We start from the raw sequence: 23096 nt of genomic DNA, 5'->3' as shown, positions 1-23096 counted from the left end.
TATGCCAAGTAAAAGAAAAAGTGCTTCAATCATCGCTTCCACATACAAGCAACAGAAATTGATCACATTCTAAATTAACACATAATCAATTTTCGGTAGATTTGGACATTGTTAATTTGTGAACATCAATATCATGAAACGTGAAGAAAAATTCCAAAAGATTTAGATTCCGGATCCATTCTTGATTGGTTTGAACTATTTTTTTTTTCTATATAAAAACGAAAATCGAATAAACGTCTTGAGTAATCAATATCATCACATCATGAAATAAAAATTGAACAGTGTGACATGCCAATTATTTATCTTGTTGTTGGAAGGTCAGTTAATGTTTAGTGTGATGTGTCAATGAGATTTTTTTTCTTTCTACTCACTCTATTTTTATTTTCTTTTCACACATCAATGAAGTTGTAAGGAAACTAAGAAAAGAATTTTCGATTATCAGATAATAGAATGTGTGAGGTGGCAGTAATGTCAACGTAATGAAATCATCATCATCATCATCACATATGACGATGGTGGCCATACGATCTTTCAAGAATTTTGTTGGTGTAATAATAACAGATTGACATATTACTTATTATCGATATATCGATATTTTACTATATATCAATGATCATCTGAGTATACGACATGACCATAAGTAGCCTGTAGCTGTTTCAAATATATCAATCGGATAGCGATATGTGTTTCACACGAAATTCTTTCAAACGAAATATAAGATGAAAAAAAAATTAATTTGTCAAAATGTTGCCATAATCAGAACACGAAATCGAATTGATTTAAAAAAAATTTTTTTTTGTGAAATAATGAGCAAATAGAATTTGAACTCAGCCATATTATCAGCATCATCATCATCATTCGAATTGGAGTTTTAGTTTGCTAAACCCAATAACTTAATTAAATTCATCCGATTCATTATGATCACTGATTTTGCTATCACACAAACACAATGGACAAAGTTGCTGTGAGAAATTCAATCAAGCAAATTTTCAAGCTAAATTGAACTTTAATCCTCAATGATTTTTTTTATATTCGTTATTTGAGGCCTCATGTGAATTTCGATACCTTTTTGGGGTGATCCATTCACAATGTCATCGTCAATCAAAATATAATAGAAACGGTTGATTGAAAATCTAACGAAACGAAGCTAATCCAAGCCAAGAATGTAAGATATTGTCTCTTTCGCTATATGTTTCTATGCTTACTGTGCCATCAACAATATCAAAATCAAAATCTTATTATATTACACGCACGCACGAAACACAATGATGACCTTAGTTAGATTTTCTAATCAAAAATGAACAAAAATTGACTCTTGGTCAATTGGAAAAGACACGTGTGTATATTTGGTATATATTGGTTCGATGACCACCCGAATCGAGTCTGGTCGCGTGACCTTAGCCCAATGATCAACGAATATAACGGGATCATAAACCAATTTTATTTCAACTCAATCGAGATTCATAAATATACATACACAAGTCTAAAATTGAATAATTCCTAATTTTTTACGATATGATCACACACACACACACACCGATAAAGATTTACAATCACTGTGGTTGTTTAGATTCAGAACAAAAAACAACATGATGAAATTCATCTCTTGAATTAAATATATTCTCCACATGAAATTTAGAAATCTGAGTTTGAACACTCACACTATCATTTTGTGATTTCTGATAAATTTGAAAAAAATCGACAATTTCGATTTCGAGCCAAAAATAAACTGAACATGGCAGTTATATCACTCCATTGGGTTTTTTTTGAATTGCATAATTATCACGCTCACAGTTTGTTCTTCTTATGATCAATCTTTTTTTTATGGATTTCATCATCATCATCATATATAGTGGTTTGTGGTTGGCCAACAACCAGCGATGATGACCCAGGTGTGGTCCAGCATTCTATACATACACAATACTAAACTAATAAAAGTATGATTATTGACGCCAATCAACTATGTACAGTCATCGATAGATCAATGATGATTCGGTTAATTTATTCATAGATATTTATTAGATAAATTTTAGCGCTTAATTTTTCTAATCAAAACAATTTGAAACTTAAATTCATTCATCAGATCAATCAAAATTTATTTAATTGTCTTTTTTTTCTAATACATCTATGATCGTGTAATCATTGAGTTAAAATGAACATTGCTTTCAATCGATAAAAATTGGTCCAAAAATAATTCTCTTTTCTCTTTGTTCAGAATGAAGCTCATCTTATACGAATGGAAAAAGATCATGTAATAGTTGTTGTATTAAACTTCTAATATCATTTAAAAGAATACATGAGTTTTTTTTTGGAAAAAATCAAAGAATCGATTTTGACTCAATTTCAGTGGAAAAAAGTAGAAAATCGAAGCCATAAACATAGATTCTGGATTTCTAAAATTATATATATATATATATCCAAGTCCAAAACCAATATTACATACTTATAGAAGTTTAATTGGAAAACATAACACTATATTATTCTGTTTATTGTCATCTAAACATTATTATTATTATTATGAGACAATACATTCTTGTATTCATGAATGTTCATCGACCATCAATGTAATGGCCATTTTTTTTTCTCAAATACACACACATGCACATATACAGCTATTGATTTCATTGTAGTAGTAGTTTTAGCAATTTAATTGGATTCTTTTTTTTCCTCTTCTTTTCTCCTTCGATATATTCGATGGTCAATCATTTGAACAAACAAATATTTTTCTCGATTGAATTGCCGAAATAACCATAATAACAGCAGCATCAACAACAACAATAACAACAACAACAAAAACAAGTAAAAAGTGCTAATAAAAATTTTAAAGAAAAGAAAAATCTTTTTTTTCTGCAAAAAAAAACGACAACCATTTTCTGAAGATGAACCATTCACAATCAACATCCATTTGGGATTGTTGTTCCTGCATGCAGGAGAACAAAGCATTGCCTTCATCCACAAACAATGACATTACATACATGAAGATTCGAAAACAGAATCTGGTCTCATCTGGTTTACTAAAGTTTAAATTAAACTTTAATAGAAAATGATGTGTGTGTGTGTATGTCGGTGTATCATTATGAACAATAACAGTGAAATAAACTTAGACAATGAACATCCAATATAACTGAATTGATCATTCATTGTGGATTAGTCGGTCCATTTCCGACCATCATTGTATACACCAATAACCGTTATTCTTTTGATAAGCCATTTTGAAATTCTTTTACACACAGTAAAAATATTACTATAATATTGTGGATAAAAAGAGGAAAAAAAAGACTTGAATGTATATTTATTTAATTAATGATGATCACTAATCCTGTGTATTATTACTAACTATTATCATGTTTAACAGTGTTAGCATTCAATGGTCATCATCGAATGGTACCGTAAATACACATGGATATAGAAAGATATTCGATATTTAAAAAAAATCGAAATGTCCGGTTTTTTTTTGTCGTACATCATCATCATATATCTATCTATAGTGGCATTATTTGTTCTGTTAATATTCTGTTTTTTTTTGTTTTGTTTTTGTTACATTCAAGCAATATGATATAATATAATAATGGTGATGATGATGAAAAAAAAATTCAAGATAGCATTATGAACATCCGTAAATAGTTTGCACAAACTGTTACTGAGATATATCAATATTGTCATGAAAAATATATTATAAGCATTATAGACGATAATAATATGACCCATTAACTTTCACCGGATCACCATTTACTTCATCGTCATTTATATTCATTCATTCAACAATCTCAGTTCGAACCCGTACACACACACACACACACACATTTGAAGGCATGTACAGAATTCGTTCGATCCAAAAAAAATTTCTAGATTCTATAATACTAATAATAATTTAAATAAAATTGAGATCAAAAATGGTTTAATGAGCTATAAAACAAATTGCGATTGAACCATGACGATGGAACCAAAAAGAAAAAAAAGTGATGGTGAAAAAGTATTCACATTATATGCACAGAAAAAAAACTCAATGAACCCTCATCTTGAAACGAAATGAACGATTGAATCTATAATTAAACTACAAAACGATCAAAAAAAAAAAAAAAAAAAATTCTTTTGTAAAACGGTTGATGATGATGAAAAAATTCAAAGTTCAGACTACGAATTAATTAATTTCTAGATCATTAAGTTTTTTTTTCTTTGCAATGAACTAAATCACCAAACATTAAAATAAAATGCAAAAATTCAGGAATTTGAAAATTCCTAACGAATGATCAATAAAAATTCCTGAATACTTAATCCTTTGGCTTCTTTAATTTTCTTTTCTCATCAACATCATCATCAGTCTTTCAGAGCTATAAACTTTTGTGGTGGAATCATTCATTCATATCATATATATTTTCAATAGAAAATTAACATAACACATCGATGTTTCTGTGTTCGTATGGATGTGATAATATAAAATGATGGAAGGAGGAGCTTGAAAAAAAACGTCGCTACCGACATCATCAAGATACACACAATGTCATTATCAATGAGAGAATTGGTCTCGAAAAACCACCAACACATTACATCTGACCATTTGAACATGGTGATGATATCAACAAATGAATGACAACGTTTCAAAGATAAACTGATTGTAAAAAAAAAATTTTTTTTTTTGATATAAAATTTTGATAAAATCTTACCGCCTATCTTGGAACCATCATCATCATTTGAATGGAATGAATAAATACATTCAAGAACTTTTTACATTTAAAAATGAATTTAAATATCTGTCTTGTATATATAGCTTGGCTGAAAGCAATCAACCATATTTAATTTGATGTGTTTACGACCACCACCACCACCACCATAGGATTTCGTTTTATTTAATTTCCTTTTGCAATATCACAATTTTCAACATAATATTATGACGGCAGTATAGCCAATTTGATGATGATGATGATGATGATTAGCATTGAAGATGATGCTCATTGAACACACACACACACTACAAACCTATAAGACAAATTTACACACACACACACACACACACACGCACACCTGTTCATGGGTAATTCAACGATGATTATCATGACAATAGGGCTGTGTTTTATATGGCTTGTTAGTTGGTTATGTTTCATTTTCTATGTGAATAGGATTCAAATTTTGATTGTTAAAATTTGGTAATCATAAATAAATGAAGGGCGAAACTACTTTGTTACAATAATGTGTATGTGAAATTTATTTTTTTTTCTCTTTTGATAATCAAATATAGTTATCCGGTGTGGGTTGTAGATTGTCATAAAAATTATGCAAATATCATGTGAACAATATATATAATTATTATTATTATATCTGTTGTTGAAATAATAATGGTTATGGTTTAATATTTTGTTGTTTCATTGATTGATTTATACATTTAATATTTTACAAGATGCGAAAATATTTTTAAACTGATTCTCTATTTTGATTATTGTTTCATTATCATTGTTCACCTTGAATTGATCATCATCATCATCATCATCCGTCAACAAGTAATGTTTTGTTTTATATTTTCAATAAATTACAATCATAAAAATCCAAATGACATTCATGATCATCATGATATTAAAAGATTGTGATCATTTGATTTTTTTTAAACGCCAAGATAAAGATGTATCATGGACTCGAGGCGATTCTCATATGATGATGATGATGATGATGATGGTCTCATACACTAAAAAAATTTTATTGAGAATTTTGTCCAAACATAAATTTAAAAAAGGGATCGTAAATGTCGACAAAAATGGCTGCCAAAAATGAACATAAATTAGTTCGAATTTACAATCACAAATGGTCATGTGAACATATTAGAGAGATCTCTGTTTTGTTTAAAAGTTTTTTCTCATTCGTTATTATTATCATTACGTACTTTGAAGCAGAACCAATAAAATTATTAGTAAAGCAATCTAAAATCGAACCCAAATACAATCATTATAAGTAATCATCATCATCATCATCATCACCACCATCAATATGAATGGTTTCTTTGATTGTTTGAAATTTGTTTTTTTTCCAACACTAGATCAGATGTGAAAGTTTAACCGAAACAAAAAAAAATTACATGAGCAATTATGAGTATACTGAGGATTTTGGTTATTATTATTACGGGGGGTGTGGATAAATAATTATTGAAGAATTATACATAATTTTTCAATGAATCTAATGATTGGAAAAAAATCTTATCATTTCCTTACGTAGAATGTAATGACATTGTCATTTCAATCATATATAATGATGATGATGATGAAAGAATAATTATTTTAAATTAGCCTGAACCAAGCAAACAAACAAATTGGAAATAAATGGAAAAAATTTCCAAATTGATGGTAATATTTAGCTGAATATAATAATAATTGCCTGATATGATCATTCATTGTGATAAAATGGTTACTAAATGATGGTGTAGTAGGTTGAAATCATGATCATGCACGATGATGATTATATCAATCCTTGATTCATGAATCAATAGGCAAAAAAAAGTAACGATTAGCTTCATTTTGAGGTTTTTCATTACGCCCAAACTTATTTGTTGAAACATGAAATCAAATGAAATTATTATTAAAGAAAATTATGCTACACAACAATAACAACAACAACAAATACAAACAATACACAACAATGATCCTGAAACGACCACAAAATAAACATTTTAACCAGAACAGCATAGCAAAATTATAAATTGTAGAATCGTGCAGCAGCAGCAACAACAACAACACATGGCAAACGATGAATGTAAAACGATATCAAATAATTATAGTGTAGGCGTTAGTGGTGGTAGTAATAATAAGGAAAGGCCAATTTGTAACATTTGTCGACAAGAGGAATCGATCAAAAATCTACTATCACCATGTGATTGTAAAGGTACCGGTGGTTATGTTCATTTTGATTGTATAAAACGATGGATCGAAATAAGCGGAAATGATCGTTGTAAAGCTTGTAACGTAATCTATAGGAAATTGAATATGCAAAAAAAATCTGGATCATTTGGAAAATTTTTCCATAAATCCGATACTGGTATATTGTATTCACGTTTTGCATTATTCTTTTTCACCATGTTTTTCGTTTCACATTGGGCACAATTCCATAGTCAGCTAGCATTTATCAAAGGTTATCGTACAAGTGCAAGATTCATAACAGCAATCAATAGTTTTTATCTATCATTCCATGTGATCACATATACAATCTATTTGGCAACATTGTACCTATCGTTTATGGTGTGGCAAAAAACCAATTTAGAAATTCTTGTTCAACGTGCATCGTCATCAGCACTATCATCGTCCACCGTTATCAATACCGCATGACACGGATGTATTTGTTTGTAAATGTATTTTTAGTATTCGAACAATTGCAATCATTTTCTTCATTGTTTTTTTTTTTGGTAAAAAAAAATAAATTCTAGAACTTTATCATAGTCACCCAAAATGTGTGTGTGTGTGTACAAACCAAGTAGAATTTAGAAAAAAATATAAATTGCAAATCTGGCCCACAGAAGATTCTAATACAATTCTCTATTTTCTTGGTTGGTTAAAGCAGCTTTTAAAAAATTTATTCGCAAATTCGCTTTGTTCTACACAACATCACCAACACAAAACCGTTCATTGATTTCCCTGAAGATTTGCTACTGTCTGTGCGAATTCACACACAGCAACTCTCTCTCTCTCTCTCTTTCTCGATTCCATTCATTTATTCGATTTTCATTCTCTTTTTATTTTCATCTCCCTTTTTTTCTGACATCGGTCGTCTAAATTGAAACTTTAAGAAGATTCTAATTTACAAACCAAAGTTCGAGAAACAAAGAGGTTCAAATCAGAATCTCAACCAAAAAAATTGTTTCCTTCAATTATTTCAAAAAAAATGACGACTCCACTGCTGATGATCCCTTTGCGATTCTTGAAGAAATTCGATTGATTTTCTGCATTATATTTTGGTTAACGGAAAAAATAAATTATTCCCAGGAATGAGCCAGTTCCAAAAAACATTCAGTTTTGATATTCCCAAATCAAAATAAATGAATAATATTGGTTAAGTTCAACGAAAAAAAAATGACGAATCAATTCAAATAGTAAAAACAATAATCAACGTTTTTCAGAAAAAAAATAAAATTTATTTTCACAAAAAAAATCAGACAAAATTGAATTTCAAATTGGTTTCATCATTTTTTCCTATGGTTATTAATTTTTTTCATTGATTTTTTCCCTTTAAACCCTTTCTGTTTTATCATCTTATTTTTTTTGAATTTTTTCTGTTTTCTTTTTCTTTGGCCACCATCACCACCATTGATAGCAACATGAACATCGCCATTTTTAATTGTTGTTGCAATTTTCCTTGGATGATCGTCGTTATCCTGTTTTACTAATTTGTCATTGTCATCATTTTGATTCATATCATAATCATTTGGGTTGGCCACATTATTATTTCGTTTCTTTTTATTCTTTTTCTTTTTCATCTTTGTCTTATTCAACAGTGAATTCGAATTTTGTTTTGGTTGATTTTGATGATGCTCGTTAACAATGGCTATATTCATCTCATTATTATTATCATCTTCTTCACCATCATCATCATCATCATCATCATCATTATGATTATTGTTATTATTATTTGAAAACTTTTCATCATCCTTGGATAATGATGTATAATTGTTGGTCTGCTGCTGTTTTTCACCTAAACATCAAAAATAAAAAACAAAAAAAAACCATCATCATAATGAATGTAATAGAAAACAAAAAAAAAAAAAACAAATATAATTAACAAATTAAGAAAGATAGAAAAGTTTATAGAATCCATTCATCCATATCAAGTTCAAAGTTGCCATTTTAAATTCTATAACATACCATTTATGAAAATCATCATCATAATAATCATGGTGATGACAACTGACATATGAAATATAACAAATATAGTAGAATGTTCATAGAAAAAAAATATACAATCAAAAATATCATAACGAAACAAAAGTAATGAAAGAATCAAACTTTAATTTCATGATGATTTCAGAGTTACACATACATACATTCATCAAATCGTAATAGGCACCACCTTTTTGAATTACATTAATCAATCATTGCCACAATCAAAGAAAAGGGGAGATCAAAATAGATTTTCATTTCCATCATCCACAAATATTCAAAAGAAATTATTTTGCAATTATAGCCATGTCTATGAAAAAGGAAAAGGATCATTGGTACTTGGAAATAAGCATTGTTGAAACCAATAAACAAACAGTCGATGATGAAATCGAATTTTTTCGGTTTATACAGGCTAGAATGAAAGATAGCCTTAAAAGGAGTGAAACCAGTTTTTATTTCGGATGTTTCACTAATCCATTTCCAACTGTATGATAATACTAATTTCAAATTTAAAATGACACAACTTTCACTTGAAGAAAATCACGGTGAATGAAATCCATGGACGACAATCCAACATATGGATTTTGCCAATTTAAGGCCCTAAAAATGATGATGAAAATTTGAACATTGAATCACAGCGGGTGATTCGTGAAGAAAAGCAATAGAAAAAAGTTATTTCAATTTGCCAAAATTGTGATTAATCACACTCAAACACACACACACACACACACACATATTAAAGACAGAGAGTGGTTGGAATTACAACCGAAAAACTTTCGACGATGACGATTGAAGCTGTGTATAGAGATTCATTTAATGAAAATAAAAATTCGTATTACTTATTCACGTTCAATAATTTTTAATAGGCGAATCAGCATCCTCATCATCATCAGTCATTTCATATTCATCCAGGTGTACAAGGAAAAAATTTATCTCATGTTTTTCAAATGTTGCATAATGTCCATCTTATTCTGATTATAATTATCATCATCAACATTATGATGAGAGCTATATAGATTTAAAGATATAATGTTTCAACAATATAAATCATCAAAATGTCGCTCAACGTTCTTTTTTGTATGTATTTCAAACGAATATATAAGAAAAGAAAAAATTCGTCCTGGTGGTTAATGTGGTTAATTAATTTTGCGTGTGATTTTACCAAAGAAAAAAAAACAGAAAAAAATATTCAACCATCTGTGTGTATTGTGAATCCTGGCATGGACATCGATCAAACTCTAAACCATCTTCTTGGTCGGTCATTTTGGGTCTATTCATTTGGATGGTTATAAATTAGCTAATTAAACGATATATATAATGAATATACACACATGCAAACGCGAGATCATCAGATTCATCAGGTACATACGTAATATAAACAAAAAAAAAATTAAATCAACAAAAAAAATGGACAGCAGTGTCAAACGAAAAAGATGATTCAATTAATCAAAAATAATTCAAAAAACAAGAAGGATAAGAATTTATTTTTTCTATACTGCATATTGGATAAATTCTTTTCTCAGTGAGTCAAAACAAAAAATTAGCATAATCATTTTGAGTGAAGAAGAAAAAAATTCTTGGACAAACACAATCAATGATAAAGATCATTTACACAGTGGACAGTTGACAGTCATCAAATCAACATCATAAAAAAAGAATTTAATCAAAATCAGTTTTGTTATTTTTTTAGAGAAAAAGATTCGAAATGATCATTGCAATCGAATTGCATGTGTGTCTCGGTAATTTTAGCCATTTGTATCAATAATAAATTCAATGTATAGTAAATCAATCAAACTGAAAAAGCAATATAATGAGCCGAAGAAAAGTTTCAAATAATTCAAATAACTTATGTATAAACATAAAGGATCGAATTTAAATGATTAGCGACATTTACAAAATAAAATAATAATAATTAAGAAAAGACTAGCCAATAAACGAAATAAAAAAACCAAACCAAACTGGTCATACATTTCGAATGAATGAACATGAACAAGAATAAGGGAGAATCTAACATAAAAGGGAACAAATAAATGAATGAATGATGAGAGTCTATGTATAATGAAAGGACTCTGATTGATATGGTCAAATATCCACATAAACAAAATAAATAAGAAAAAGAAAAGATGCTTGATAATATACATGTGAAATAAGAAGAAAAGGGAGATTCGAATCATCATCAATATTAACTAAACAAAACACGTTTTCGTTTCGTTCAGGTGAAATGAAAATTCATCTGTATATATATTAGACACCAAACTTGATCAAGTAAAAATGTTTGTACCATAAGATTGATTACCATCATGCAGATCAGTAATGAAACAAACAAACAAACAAACAGAAAATAATGAAAATGCAACGCTCACCAGGTCAGTCAAAGACATTTGATTCAATTGACTGTATATGTGTACATACACAAACAAATGGACCTAATCTGATAATCATGAAATAGAATCATAGCGTTTGATTTGATTTTTTTCTCTCTATATATATTGATACAATTTTTTGTTGTTGATTATAGAAAAATACCGAAAAACAAATTGTTTTTTTCAACATTAAAATTTCGATTCAACTTTAGTGCAAAATATCTAGGATAGATGAACAAAAAAGACACGATAAACTTACCGTTCATTTCGGAAGGAATAATGTTGGAAAATTTCTGTAATTTAGCCACGAAAAAACCATCAGTATTGTTGACATGTGGAAATAATCGACGAGTGTATTTCATTGTTGGATGGAATCGTAATTCTCGATAACTTTTTTGTGAATAATGAAAAAATCAAAATCAAAATTATATAGTCATAGATGCACCATCTATCGTTTAATGTTTGAAACTCACCTTGTGAATCCTTCACGACCAAAATCAATGTTGATAGGTAATAATTTAACATTACGTTTTTTAAGAGCATATTCAATGACCCATTCATTTTCTTCGATCAATACTGAACAAGTAGAATAGACCAATATACCTCCGGTATTGGAATTAGCATCCAGGCAATCTATTGCGGATAAAATCAATTGTTTTTGAAAGTATGAACATTTGAGAATATCAGCATTTGTCTATTAAAAGGAATAATATAATTTGTTTGATTAAATTTCATTAATAATCTATATATAGAAAATTTTAAATAATAACTTACCTTGGTAGATTTGACAGCGGGATCTTTACAAATTACTCCTGTGCCTGAACATGGTGCATCCAACAATACTCGATCAAAACCTTTCATAATTTTCGGATATTTACGTCCATCATAATTGCTTACGATCGTGTTGACAATACCGAGACGATGTAAATTGGCAGTCAATGCTTTACAACGTTCTTTTTGAAAATCATTGGCAAAAATTATACCAGTATTTCTCATCATGGTGGCCAGATGAGTGGTTTTTCCACCTGGAGCAGCACACATGTCTAAAATTTTTTCATTTTCCATCGGCGCTAATGCCATGACAGGAACTAGAGATGCCGCTCCTTGAAGCATATAGTGACCGGCTAAATATTCAGGAGTAGCGCCGATAGGCACCTGTGAATCATAGATCACTAAACCAACTTTTGACCAATTTCCAACTGGATCCAAATTGACACCACGATTGATTAAAGCTTGTGCAAGATCTCGTCTTCGTGTTTTCAACGTATTCACACGAATAACCATAGGCCTTTGAACTTCACTGGCTTCGAGAAATTCTTTAAGCTCATCCAGGGAAAATAGATTCATAAATTTGGTCATTAAAAATTTGTTGTAATTATAATAAGAACAAAGATCTTGCTTCAAAACACAGATATAATCATCCCTGGTTTTTTCTTCTTGACGTCGATTTTTAAAATCACTCAAAATGAAAAGGACATCAGATATTCGTTGTTTAAGTAACGAAATGTCGGGCGGTAAGGTTTCATCAATTGAGATTTCAATTGAATCGGATACTTTCATATCGTCCTGATTTTCATTTTCGTCATTATCATCGCCATTTTGATCATTATTTTTCAAATTTTTTGGCTGCTCATCTATTTCCTCGTCGGAAAATTCAAGTTCATCTTGCTCATCATCATCATCAACATCATTGTCATCGAAAAGGTTACCAAGTTCTTCATTAATTTCTTCGTTTTCATCATCATTATCATCATCATCATCATCGTCAACGTCGTCATCGAAATCAAGCTGTTCTTCTTTCATAGCTTTCACTAGATTACCATAATAGCCAGTGTTTTTCCTTTCTTTTGGATCGGATGGAAATATCCTTTGCTCGACAAGATTTGAAGCAAATTTGACTCTTTTTTTACTGCTACTATCGACATTATCCACATTTTTTCTAATCAATCAAAATAAAATGTAAAATTGAATGGATAACATTTGAAATTAATTTTTGCTTACCTTTTTGAAATCGGTGTGATTTTCTTGCTGGGATTTTTGTTCTTTTTCTCAATATTAGATAGAAACAATTTAACATCGACTTCTCCTTGTTTTCGAGCTTTACGTCCCGGTCCTTTCGGTTGTTTGGTATCGAATTTAGCCTTACGACCCATGATAATTATTGGATCAAATAAAAATACTTTGAACACACATAAAAATAAATAACCAAATACATGCACAACATATCCAATAGAATCCTCACCACGTGTTTCGGATTCTCATAGAGATTCGATACAAGATGGCACTACTGGGTGTTGTTTAGACTTGCCAATTTCATACATTACACTTTTATTTTAAATGGCGCCATATAATATAAATAATTTAGTTTAGTTTGACAAGTTTTTTTTGTCTAAATTCATTTAAAAAATTAACATCAATTGATTGTATTTATAAATTCAACTTTATTAGTTTATTTTGTTCGGTATATGAGTATTATGAAAATAAGTATAAGTATAAGTGAAAAATGTAAATCGCATCAAATCATTTCAATCATTTAAATCAAAAAGAAAAAAAATTCAAATCCAGAATACGAATCAAACGTCCACACATCTTAATAATTCGAAGCCAATGTGAGACGATATTGAGCACAGGGAGATCTTGAGCAGCCACAAGGAATGATTAACAATTACCAAGTTCCCAAGTATTTTTCATATTTAGCATCATCTTTCAACAAACGTTGATAGTCACGTTCAAATATAAATGGATAGCTGTAAAGTTTTTGAATTCCGGTTGAAATGGCACATGATGGTGCAGCGATTAACGAAGCCGTAACCATTACCCAGTATTTGGGATTCTTTTTCAATTGAACCCAGAGATTAGATCGTGAACATCGAGCGATAACATTACGTGGAATTACAATATGACCCATGATTTCAAAATTCAGTAAAATAATGTATAATCAAAATCAAATCAGGCAAAATGGAAAAAAATTTCGGTAAAATCGAGCTGTTGTTGAGTTTTGTTTAACCAGCTTGAAAATTGCATTTCAAACGATATGACGATTTAATTTTCGACGGGTCTTAGCTTTATATAGTTTTTTCTTCTCTCGCTCTCTCTCTCTCTCTCTCTCTCTCTCTCTCTCGGACGAAACTTGTCAACAATCCACATTCATTCCTTTATGGATTCATATTATACATGCCAAAACAAAACAAAAACTTGCGCACAACACTTGATAGTCCACGATATATTGGAAACAAAATGGACTACGTGATACGTAAAACGTAAATAAGGATGTTTTCAAGTGTTTATAAACATTCACACACACACACACACACACATATTGAATTTTCGGCCATTGGAATCATATTGGTTGTATGTTTATTTTTATTTTTTTCTGCTGTCTAAATCCAATACAATAAACATCAAGGACATTATTATAATCATCATCATCATATATAGGAAAATAAAGGAAAAAATTCAATTTTAATGTTTTTCGCTTTCGAATAGATTCTTGCGACAAATTAAAAATAACGTTGTTATCTTGTTTTTTATGATGCCGAAAAATAATTCGAAACATTATATCGAGACTAGATTTTTCACCCCTGATATGTACAAGGAAAAGGATAATAATCAACTATTTCAAATCTTTAATTTGTAACAAAAATTATCTATAATATTTTCGGTTGTTATTTTACCGTTAGTTGTTATCATCATAGACAATGTCAACAACAACAAAACAATCAATAATAATAAGAACAAATTTATTGATCTTGGATGTACATAATGATCACGTATCACATTTGTTCGTAATCAAGAACGCGTTTTTTTGTTGTTGTTATCGATAACGATCGTGTAACTATGTCACATGACATGCGTAAACATACAAGTTTTGGCCACGAGGATTTGAAAATTCTCGCAAGGCATTTTTATCATTGCTTTAGCAGTGTACACAAAATAGGATAATGATGATGGTTATCACGTATACCACAATATTAATGAAAATTGAAATGAGAGGGTTAAAGTTGAATATATGAAATTTAATTTACATACATACAAATAGAAAAAATTAGATATGATTAAAAATCGTACTTATAATTCAAATGAAAAAAAATACAAAATTCAGCAATTTCTGACAAATTCATAGATTCTTTATGGCCGTCGATTTTTTGGAACATTACCCATTGCAGTGGCAATGTAGTCGGAAACCAATTTTGATGATGAACTGATATGATCCACCCATTTAGCAACATTTTCTACAGCAACTTCAAATGGTTTTGAAATAAAACGACGGACGACATATGGAGCAACCATATTACCGAGGTTTGAAGTAAATTGCATCGGTACAACCAATTCGTATAAAGCTAAGAGATGGAAAATTTAAATTAGCTATATTCAAAAACGTATTATCCAATTACTTACCGGAATCGCTACGAATATTACCAGCATATTGGCGAACTTGACCATTGAATGTATAGATATTGTTCACCAATTTTCGGCTAATATCTCTGTTCAAAATTCGGCCATAGTTGAGTATAGCTTGTTTATTATTGTTCGGATCGGTAATCGGTGCCGTCACAACATTACCGATAATCGAGCAAACCAAAAGGAATGAAATGGATTGAATTCGGGACATGATTGTTTTGAAGAGAATAATTGGTAATAGGTTTAATAACCAAAATTGTTCTTGAAGTTTTAAATTGACTGTTGTTGTCAAATAGAATGCTATGATTCGAATGATTTCAAAACGGTTTCTGGACCAAAATTTATACTCGAGAATCTCGCTAGGACCACTGTGTTTTTCCACATACACACACACACACACACACACAGCTAGGGCTACCTGTAATCACATTGATAATCAAATGATTAATTTTTATCGATCGAGCTTATCATGCACTCAGGTAACGCAACACATTATTCGCGTGGTTGATAACGAGAAGGTCAAAAGTTAAAAAAACATAGCCGTGCAGCGAAAACTTCAGATATGGCTCTAAACAGAATTAAATAATGTTTTAGTTTTATTGCAAGCATAGAATTAAAATTTTATTAGCATACGTTATCCAAATGGACATGTTGAACAATATATATGCTTGTCCGGCCTAAGTTGTGCAGAAAAAGAGATTAGTAAAAATCAACATTAGGGTTTTTCTAGAAAAACACATGCAATCATACTTACATAAAATGAACTCGGTAATTGGAATAGTTCACCTTTGATTTGCTCGACAGAAAATCCAATCGGTATAAACAATGACGCTAAACTAAAAAAGAACAAAGTGAACAGTCCAAGCCATCTTCCATGACGTCGAAACAATGGATTCTTGAATGATTTGATAAATACTATTATAGCTAATGTATTGAAAAAACAACCGATAATGATGAAAATGATAGCCAATTTCCAAGGTAATGGTTGTGAAAATGAAAAACATTTGGGTATTCTCTTTTGATTCAAAATGCAAATCTTCCATAGACCGATTTGGACATCGCCACCAACATGCGATACGATCCATTCCGGTAAAAACAATGCAAATAAAACGATAAAATCAACTATGGTGAAAAAAATTATCGAAATACTGGTATGATTATCGAAATTTTGAATATCCATTTTTTTCTGGACATCATCATTAGAGAAATAAATTCGTTTTGAAACAAGCAATATTCCCGAAAAATCAGAATTCATGACCAAAAGTAAGTTTACGAAAACAGTGAATAAATGACTAAATGTGATTGTGAGAAAAACACCGACCGATTTGGAAAAATAAAATTGTTTCAAAATTGAAATTTAAATTTGAAAAAATGTCTCGGCAAATTAACAAAAATACTATTGAAACGAAAAAAGTAAATTCAGATTTGTTTGTGCTAACATACGGTGCTACCATTGCTCAATTAGTCAAAGAATGTGAAAATGCTGAGGAAATTAACAAACAATTGGATAAAATGGGCTACAACATTGGCTTACGTTTAATTGAGGATTTCCTTGCCAAAACTCAAATGGCCAAATGTCATGATTTCAAAGACGTAGCGGATAAAATTCAAACTGCATTCCGTATCTATTTGGGATTCGCTCCCACCATAACAAATTGGTCGACAGCGAATGATGAATTTTCGATCATCATCGATAATAATCCGTTGACCGAATATGTTGAACTTCCTGATCATCTGGGCAATCTAAGATACTGTAATATGCTTTGCGGTGTTATACGTGGTGCATTGGAAATGATTCAAATTGAAGCACAGGTGTATTTTCTACAAGATTCTCTACGCGGTGATCCAGTCACTGAATTACGAGTGAAATTTTTGAAAAAAATGGAAGATGCTTTACCAAATAGTGAAGATTAATTCTTATTCAATAAATTTTTCAAAATATCAAATGTAAATAAATTATTATTTTATTAAAATCCTTCAACTATTTAATCATAATTATATAATCAAATAAAAAAACCAATTAAAAACAATCATAATCAATGTTGTGCTTTTGTAATGCTTCAATTAATGGAACAAAATCAACATAGGCTGGAATCTCATCGGATTCTTGTTTGGAACTTCCAACTGAATCATTAGATTTAGATGGATCAAGATTAATATCATCATTCATGATGATTATCGGTGTGATTACCGTTTTGTCTACTTTTAAGTCATGATTGGCCTCTTCATCAGCAGCATCATGATCAGCTGTAGAATCTGTTTCATTTGGATGATGGAACAATCGTATCAATAGGATGGGTTTCGAATGAAAAGATTCTTGATGTTCATTAAGATTTAGATATTTTTGAAAAATATCCTGCAAAACTAGATCAGGAACATTTTTGTGATCATTTCGTTCGGTAAGTTTATCATCTATTATTAACAAAAGATCATCGAGAACATTTTCTCTATTGAAACATTGTTGAAGTGCCTTAAATAAACTGGCCGAAGCTAAAATCAAAAACTTGCAAGAATTATTAATACGTGTAGAATTGAGGCTTGGTTCCGTAAGAATGGGATCACTTGTTGCTGACGATAAATCAGGATAGTTTTTAAAGAAATTTTTAAGTTTTAAATTTCCAAGACAACGAGTTAGAGCCATATTACCGATCCTTTGATTTGATTTCAATACTTCAGTTTCAATTGAAATACTTTCCAAACGTTTCAATTCATTTGGATTGCTTAAATCATGACGAGTTGATAATTCTTGTGATCGAATCGTATTATTATGTTTAACACAAAGAATTGCTCGCGTATCACCAATATTGGCCACATAGATCTTTGTTGTATTTATAATGGTTATCACACATGAAAAGCCAAACGATAATTTTTGTGTATATTCATTTAGTTTTTGTTGAATTTTTGGATATTGAGATGAATCTATACCGCTTAATGTTAGTTCTAGCGCCGTTTTTTCACTCAATACATCGTCCATATGTTTTCGTATGGATTGTTCAATTATATAAAATGTTTCCAGCAATATAGTTTCATAACATTCATCTTGGTCCGGATTTTTTAACGAATTAATACGTTCAATTAATTCGAGTGGAAAATATGAACAAACTTCGGAAAATATTTTACGGCAATGTTCATCATTAGAATCGCCATAATTGAATCCGGTAAGAACACCATAAATATAATGATTATTTTGATAAAGAGAGAAATGTTTTTGCAATGATTTAGAATCATTTGTATCCAAACGAATCGTTTGATGTGAACTGACAGCGGTGAATTCATCGTCAATTAAATCGTCGGCCCACGTTCTAACCTCATCATCTTCGGATGAAAGTAGCATTTTTGTGTCGAATGTTATGGATGCGGTCTTATTTTGCACGAACAAAAAAATTTTTAAAAAATAATGGAAGAGATGATTACCTCAATCAGTTGTAATATCAACAGGTTAATTTTTTTTATCTCTCTGGTGTGGAAACTATGTTGGAGTATAAATTCTCGTTAAAACATAAAAAAAACAGAATCACCTGATTGTCTCTTAAAAAAATTTCACTTGCCTTCTATCATCATCATTCCAATATATTATATGATGATGGCAATGATCAGATCCACGAGAAAAATGTCTTTTATTTCCGATTCTGGCTAATAGATGGCAAATGTTTATCCATTATTAGTTTTTTTTATCGTTGATCAATGATTTCGTCAAATTTTTCTTGATCGCCCAATAATATATTTTTTTCGAAACATCTGATAGTCCACACCCCATATCGTCAATATATACCATTATTACTGCTACTGCCATACTGTGTGTGTGTTGTATTACTATGGTTACCAAAAATAAAAGAGAAAATGTATACATTCAAAGTAAATGTCATTTATTTTTCCACCATAATCCTGTTTTTAATGTGTGTTTAGAGAACAGAAAAGAGAGAAAAACATTTTCAATAAAAAATGGACTCGTCCAAATCGGATGATTCGACGTCGTCATCATCATAAACAACAACAACAACAATAATGGCAAGCTCTTACATTGAATTTTATGGTTGTTTTTAGTTAGAATTTCATTGTAGCTCAGAGAACCAGGGCATATGGGCCAGGGTTTCATTCGAAAACAAGTTTTTCCACTCATTCCCGTAGCAACTATATATTATATATGATATTTATGATTATATATGAGTCATAGGATGTTTTTACATTCAAACTTCGACTTTAAGATTGAAGATTATAAACAATTTATATATAGGTTTTTACATGATGATATATCCGTAAATTTACCGTATTCAATTTGAAATGCGTCGTATTTTTTTTAATAGTGTTTGTGCATTGATGATATCTGGAAATACTGGATTGACGACTTGGTTGTTGTCCATATAACGCTTGGTTGCATTTTGTTTTTCACATTTGGATGATAATAACGTTGGCTTCAATAATGTATCTGTAGTTTTGATTTCTTTTCAAGTTTTTTGTTGAAAGGAAGGAGGGAGGGATGGATTGATATTTGTGTGTGTGTGTGTGTAAGCGGATAGAGTTGCCTCTGCCATCGTGTATGTTCCCAATTTGTAAGTTTTTTTTTCTCGTTAAAAGATATTTTGAACCTTCATGTTCATAGTATCATTTGTCGTCGTCGTTGTTGTTGGAAATTAGTCAACAAAGTGAAAAAACGAACCCAATATACCAACATAAACGACGCCATCATAATCATCATTATATTCATTCGTTATTCAGCATTCAATGGTTGATGAATGGTAGCCAGATTAATGTTGAAATGCATATATATCTATCCGCTTGTTATTTACCCAAATCTATCTATAATTTCGATTCATTAATCCAATTACCAGTCCACAGATCTGATTCTTCTCTAATTTGGAATCGTTGAAAGCCAAAAATTGTCCACTTTTTTTTCTTTCCATCATTGAAGCAAATTTTTCGTCAATTCTCGATAGTGATCATTATCGATATCATTTTATAACTTCAAAAATAACGACAGTTTTCATCAAAAAATGAAAATACCATTTCAGTTTTTTTGTTGATGGATTCATTCAAACGACAAATCCAGTTGTATGTAATGTGTATACGTGGATTATTTTGCTTTCTCTTTGTGTCTGTGTGTGTGTATGTGCGTTTGATTTTGAAAAATCACAAAAAAAAATTCTAGTTATTCTTCAAGAATATACTTTATTCATTCATTTTGTGCATATATGCTCTTGATGGTGGTGACTCAATTCAGCACACACACAAACCAGACAAAAAACAAAAAAAATATCGAACTTTGATATTTTGTAATAATTTTAGTGGTTATGTGTCGCCATCTATTTTTCAGTTTTGCAAATATTTCTTAATATGATGTGGCTGTGTGTTGCTTGAATATCGTTGTGTAACATTTTGAATGTAATGATATAAAAAAAAACATCAGAAAAAAGATTTTTGTCGTTCATTCATATATAATAGCAGAATATAGTGTGTGTATGTGTGTGTGTTGCGCATTCACATATTTTTATGAAATACTTGGTGATTCAATTTTTTTTCATTTCGTGAAAATTATATATATATAGTTTGTCATCGATCAATTATATTTATTGAAAAAAAATGAATGAATGAATGAATGAATTCAATGCGCAATTCATTGATCAGCAATACCAAATTACCAGAAAGGAGGTACCAAACACACATACACACACACACGCTCAAACAGAAAAGAAATGAAATGAAAGTGAAATTGGAATTGGGAAACCAACACCAGCATATATATTATATTATATTCTTATTGTCCGTTTCCATTTTTATTCATTCTACATGCACACAAAAACACATTGTGATTCAATAATATATATTGGAATATATTTGATGATGATATTATAAAATGAAAATTTCTACTTGATTTAACCGACAATAACAATATTTATTCGATGATGATGAATAAATGAAATTGAAATTATTTGAATCCATAGAACGAACAACATAAAAAACACAGGCTAGGAAACATTTTCAACGAACAAGAAAAAAAAATCGGAAACACTTGGGAAATAATAATAATAATTATAATTGACAAAAATATCATCAAAAACATCAACAGGAAATTTGGTTTTGCAATGTAAATTAGAAAATACGGAATTTTTTTTTTGTAGAAATTATAAAAGCAAAAAAAAATGAAAAAAAGAAAATCCACATATCTCAATGTCGTCGCCACATGTTGTGTTTATTATTTGTGTTTGTCATTATTATGTTGAATTGAATCGAATATTCGATAATAATAAATTGTTTTGTTTTTGTCTGTCTGTTTGTTTTATTTGAATTGCAATCGTAAAGAAAAACATATCCATATTGAAACCGACTTTTGAATTGAATTTGAAAAATTCGAAATGGATGTGTGTTGGATAAAACTGTTTATGTGTGTGTGTACATCATCATTCGTTGCCGTGGTTTTTTTTTTTTTTTTTTTTTGGTTGGGGTTTAGTATGAAAAAAAAATTGTCATGTGATTTATTTATTTTTTTTTCTTTCTTCTTCTTTTGCCATTTCTGATGACACCATCATCCATAAAACTCGTCGTCGTCATCATTATCACAACAACCACCATGATTGCCGTTGATGTATAATGGAGCTATTACAACTAAAATCTTCAAATTTCGAAGCAATGAACAAACAAAATATTTGGCGTTTATAGAAATGATGATGATGACTGATGTACAGGATTGTATTGCATCGTGGATTAGATGGATGAAAAGATGTGTGTGTGTGTGTGTATGCTTAATAACTTGATTTGGGATTGTGTATAAGAGGATGATGATGATGATAAAAAAAGACCAGAGGCAACCACAACAAACACACACACACACACACACGGAACAAGGGCCAAATTTATCGAAACAATATAATGGCGACATTATTAACCAGAGAAAAAAAACGAAAAATTACATCATTCGAATTTTTTTTCATTCATATACCAGATACAATGATGACATGATCGGATATATGACTCATTTTTTTTTTTTTTTTTGGTTGGGACGTCATCATTTAAAAGGTGGAAACATTCGAATATTTATTGGAGGTGTTATACTCTTTCACAGGATGACTAACCTGTATCAATACCAACTAAATCGGTTATGATGTGGAGCTATACAAATTTTTAGGAACAATTTTGAAATAATAACAAAATAAATGACATAATATTGAGAATCTAAAATGGAAAATGAATATTATATGGACATTATGTTCAGAATAAATTTGAATTTTTTTTTTCATTCCATTCAAACAAAGATGAATGGAAAGGATAAATGAATAATTTTGAATTTGAAGAATTTGCGACGCAACATAATACTTTTTATTATTATATTCGTTCAACATTCGAATTCATGATGAACTAAAATTGACGTTGTATTACATCCCAATGATTAAAATTCTCTATCCATTTTGGAAATAAGTTTCATCCATTCTGCTAGCATATAGATTCAAATGCTAGCAGCAGTATTATTCAAAAATTGGAAAAAAAACTG

The 23096-nt window shown here is 30.0% G+C and overlaps 6 protein-coding genes across 6 annotated transcripts; 2 read left to right on the top strand and 4 right to left on the bottom strand.

Annotated features, from left to right (window-relative positions):
- Positions 1-5207: 5207 nt before the first annotated feature.
- On the top strand, positions 5208-7486 carry LOC124491476 (uncharacterized). Its single transcript, XM_075735176.1, has one exon. It carries the CDS (start codon positions 6720-6722, stop codon positions 7302-7304), a length of 585 nt encoding a protein of 194 aa, XP_075591291.1. The 5' UTR covers positions 5208-6719; the 3' UTR covers positions 7305-7486.
- A 594-nt stretch (positions 7487-8080) lies between these two features.
- Positions 8081-13542, bottom strand: LOC124491785 (uncharacterized). Its single transcript, XM_047054485.2, has 5 exons — positions 13214-13542; positions 11987-13151; positions 11686-11906; positions 11472-11602; positions 8081-8664 (listed from the first exon to the last, which is right to left on the bottom strand). The coding sequence occupies exons 1-5, from the start codon at positions 13363-13365 to the stop codon at positions 8156-8158; spliced, it is 2178 nt and encodes a 725-aa protein (XP_046910441.2). The 5' UTR covers positions 13366-13542; the 3' UTR covers positions 8081-8155.
- Positions 13543-15207: 1665 nt separating this feature from the next.
- Positions 15208-16102, bottom strand: LOC124491676 (uncharacterized). The gene is made up of 2 exons (XM_047054359.2): positions 15611-16102; positions 15208-15552 (listed from the first exon to the last, which is right to left on the bottom strand). Exons 1-2 carry the CDS (start codon positions 15822-15824, stop codon positions 15341-15343), a joined length of 426 nt encoding a protein of 141 aa, XP_046910315.1. The 5' UTR covers positions 15825-16102; the 3' UTR covers positions 15208-15340.
- On the bottom strand, positions 16044-16908 carry LOC124491674 (modulator of smoothened protein). The gene is made up of 3 exons (XM_047054356.2): positions 16368-16908; positions 16247-16290; positions 16044-16181 (listed from the first exon to the last, which is right to left on the bottom strand). Exons 1-3 carry the CDS (start codon positions 16866-16868, stop codon positions 16133-16135), a joined length of 594 nt encoding a protein of 197 aa, XP_046910312.1. The 5' UTR covers positions 16869-16908; the 3' UTR covers positions 16044-16132.
- Positions 16905-19084, top strand: Bet3 (blocked early in transport 3). The gene has a single exon (XM_075728492.1). It carries the CDS (start codon positions 16985-16987, stop codon positions 17525-17527), a length of 543 nt encoding a protein of 180 aa, XP_075584607.1. The 5' UTR covers positions 16905-16984; the 3' UTR covers positions 17528-19084.
- LOC124491673 (TGF-beta-activated kinase 1 and MAP3K7-binding protein 1) lies at positions 17561-18947 on the bottom strand. The gene has a single exon (XM_047054355.2). It carries the CDS (start codon positions 18945-18947, stop codon positions 17634-17636), a length of 1314 nt encoding a protein of 437 aa, XP_046910311.2. The 3' UTR covers positions 17561-17633.
- Positions 19085-23096: the final 4012 nt, after the last annotated feature.

This window comes from Dermatophagoides farinae, chromosome 1 (assembly GCF_024713945.1).
Source record: "Dermatophagoides farinae isolate YC_2012a chromosome 1, ASM2471394v1, whole genome shotgun sequence".
In the NCBI taxonomy this organism is placed as follows: domain Eukaryota; kingdom Metazoa; phylum Arthropoda; class Arachnida; order Sarcoptiformes; family Pyroglyphidae; genus Dermatophagoides; species Dermatophagoides farinae.
This window is presented reverse-complemented; position numbering and strand designations above follow the sequence as displayed.

What these genes read in the sequence shown, in the direction of transcription:
- LOC124491476 (XM_075735176.1), top strand. Translation starts at nt 6,720, where the DNA reads ATGGCAAACGATGAATGTAAAACGATATCAAATAATTATAGTGTAGGC.
- LOC124491785 (XM_047054485.2), bottom strand. Translation starts at nt 13,365, where the DNA reads ATGGGTCGTAAGGCTAAATTCGATACCAAACAACCGAAAGGACCGGGA. An exon ending in CCGCTGTCAAATCTACCAAG is followed by an intron (nt 11,907 to 11,986) that starts GTAAGTTATTAT and finishes TCCTTTTAATAG; the next exon opens with ACAAATGCTGATATTCTCAA. An exon ending in GGTCGTGAAGGATTCACAAG is followed by an intron (nt 11,603 to 11,685) that starts GTGAGTTTCAAA and finishes TTCACAAAAAAG; the next exon opens with TTATCGAGAATTACGATTCC.
- LOC124491676 (XM_047054359.2), bottom strand. Translation starts at nt 15,824, where the DNA reads ATGTCCCGAATTCAATCCATTTCATTCCTTTTGGTTTGCTCGATTATC. An exon ending in TAATATTCGTAGCGATTCCG is followed by an intron (nt 15,553 to 15,610) that starts GTAAGTAATTGG and finishes TCCATCTCTTAG; the next exon opens with CTTTATACGAATTGGTTGTA.
- LOC124491674 (XM_047054356.2), bottom strand. Translation starts at nt 16,868, where the DNA reads ATGAATTCTGATTTTTCGGGAATATTGCTTGTTTCAAAACGAATTTAT. An exon ending in AATTACCGAGTTCATTTTAT is followed by an intron (nt 16,291 to 16,367) that starts GTAAGTATGATT and finishes TGCACAACTTAG; the next exon opens with GCCGGACAAGCATATATATT. An exon ending in AACATGTCCATTTGGATAAC is followed by an intron (nt 16,182 to 16,246) that starts GTATGCTAATAA and finishes AATTCTGTTTAG; the next exon opens with AGCCATATCTGAAGTTTTCG.
- Bet3 (XM_075728492.1), top strand. Translation starts at nt 16,985, where the DNA reads ATGTCTCGGCAAATTAACAAAAATACTATTGAAACGAAAAAAGTAAAT.
- LOC124491673 (XM_047054355.2), bottom strand. Translation starts at nt 18,947, where the DNA reads ATGCTACTTTCATCCGAAGATGATGAGGTTAGAACGTGGGCCGACGAT.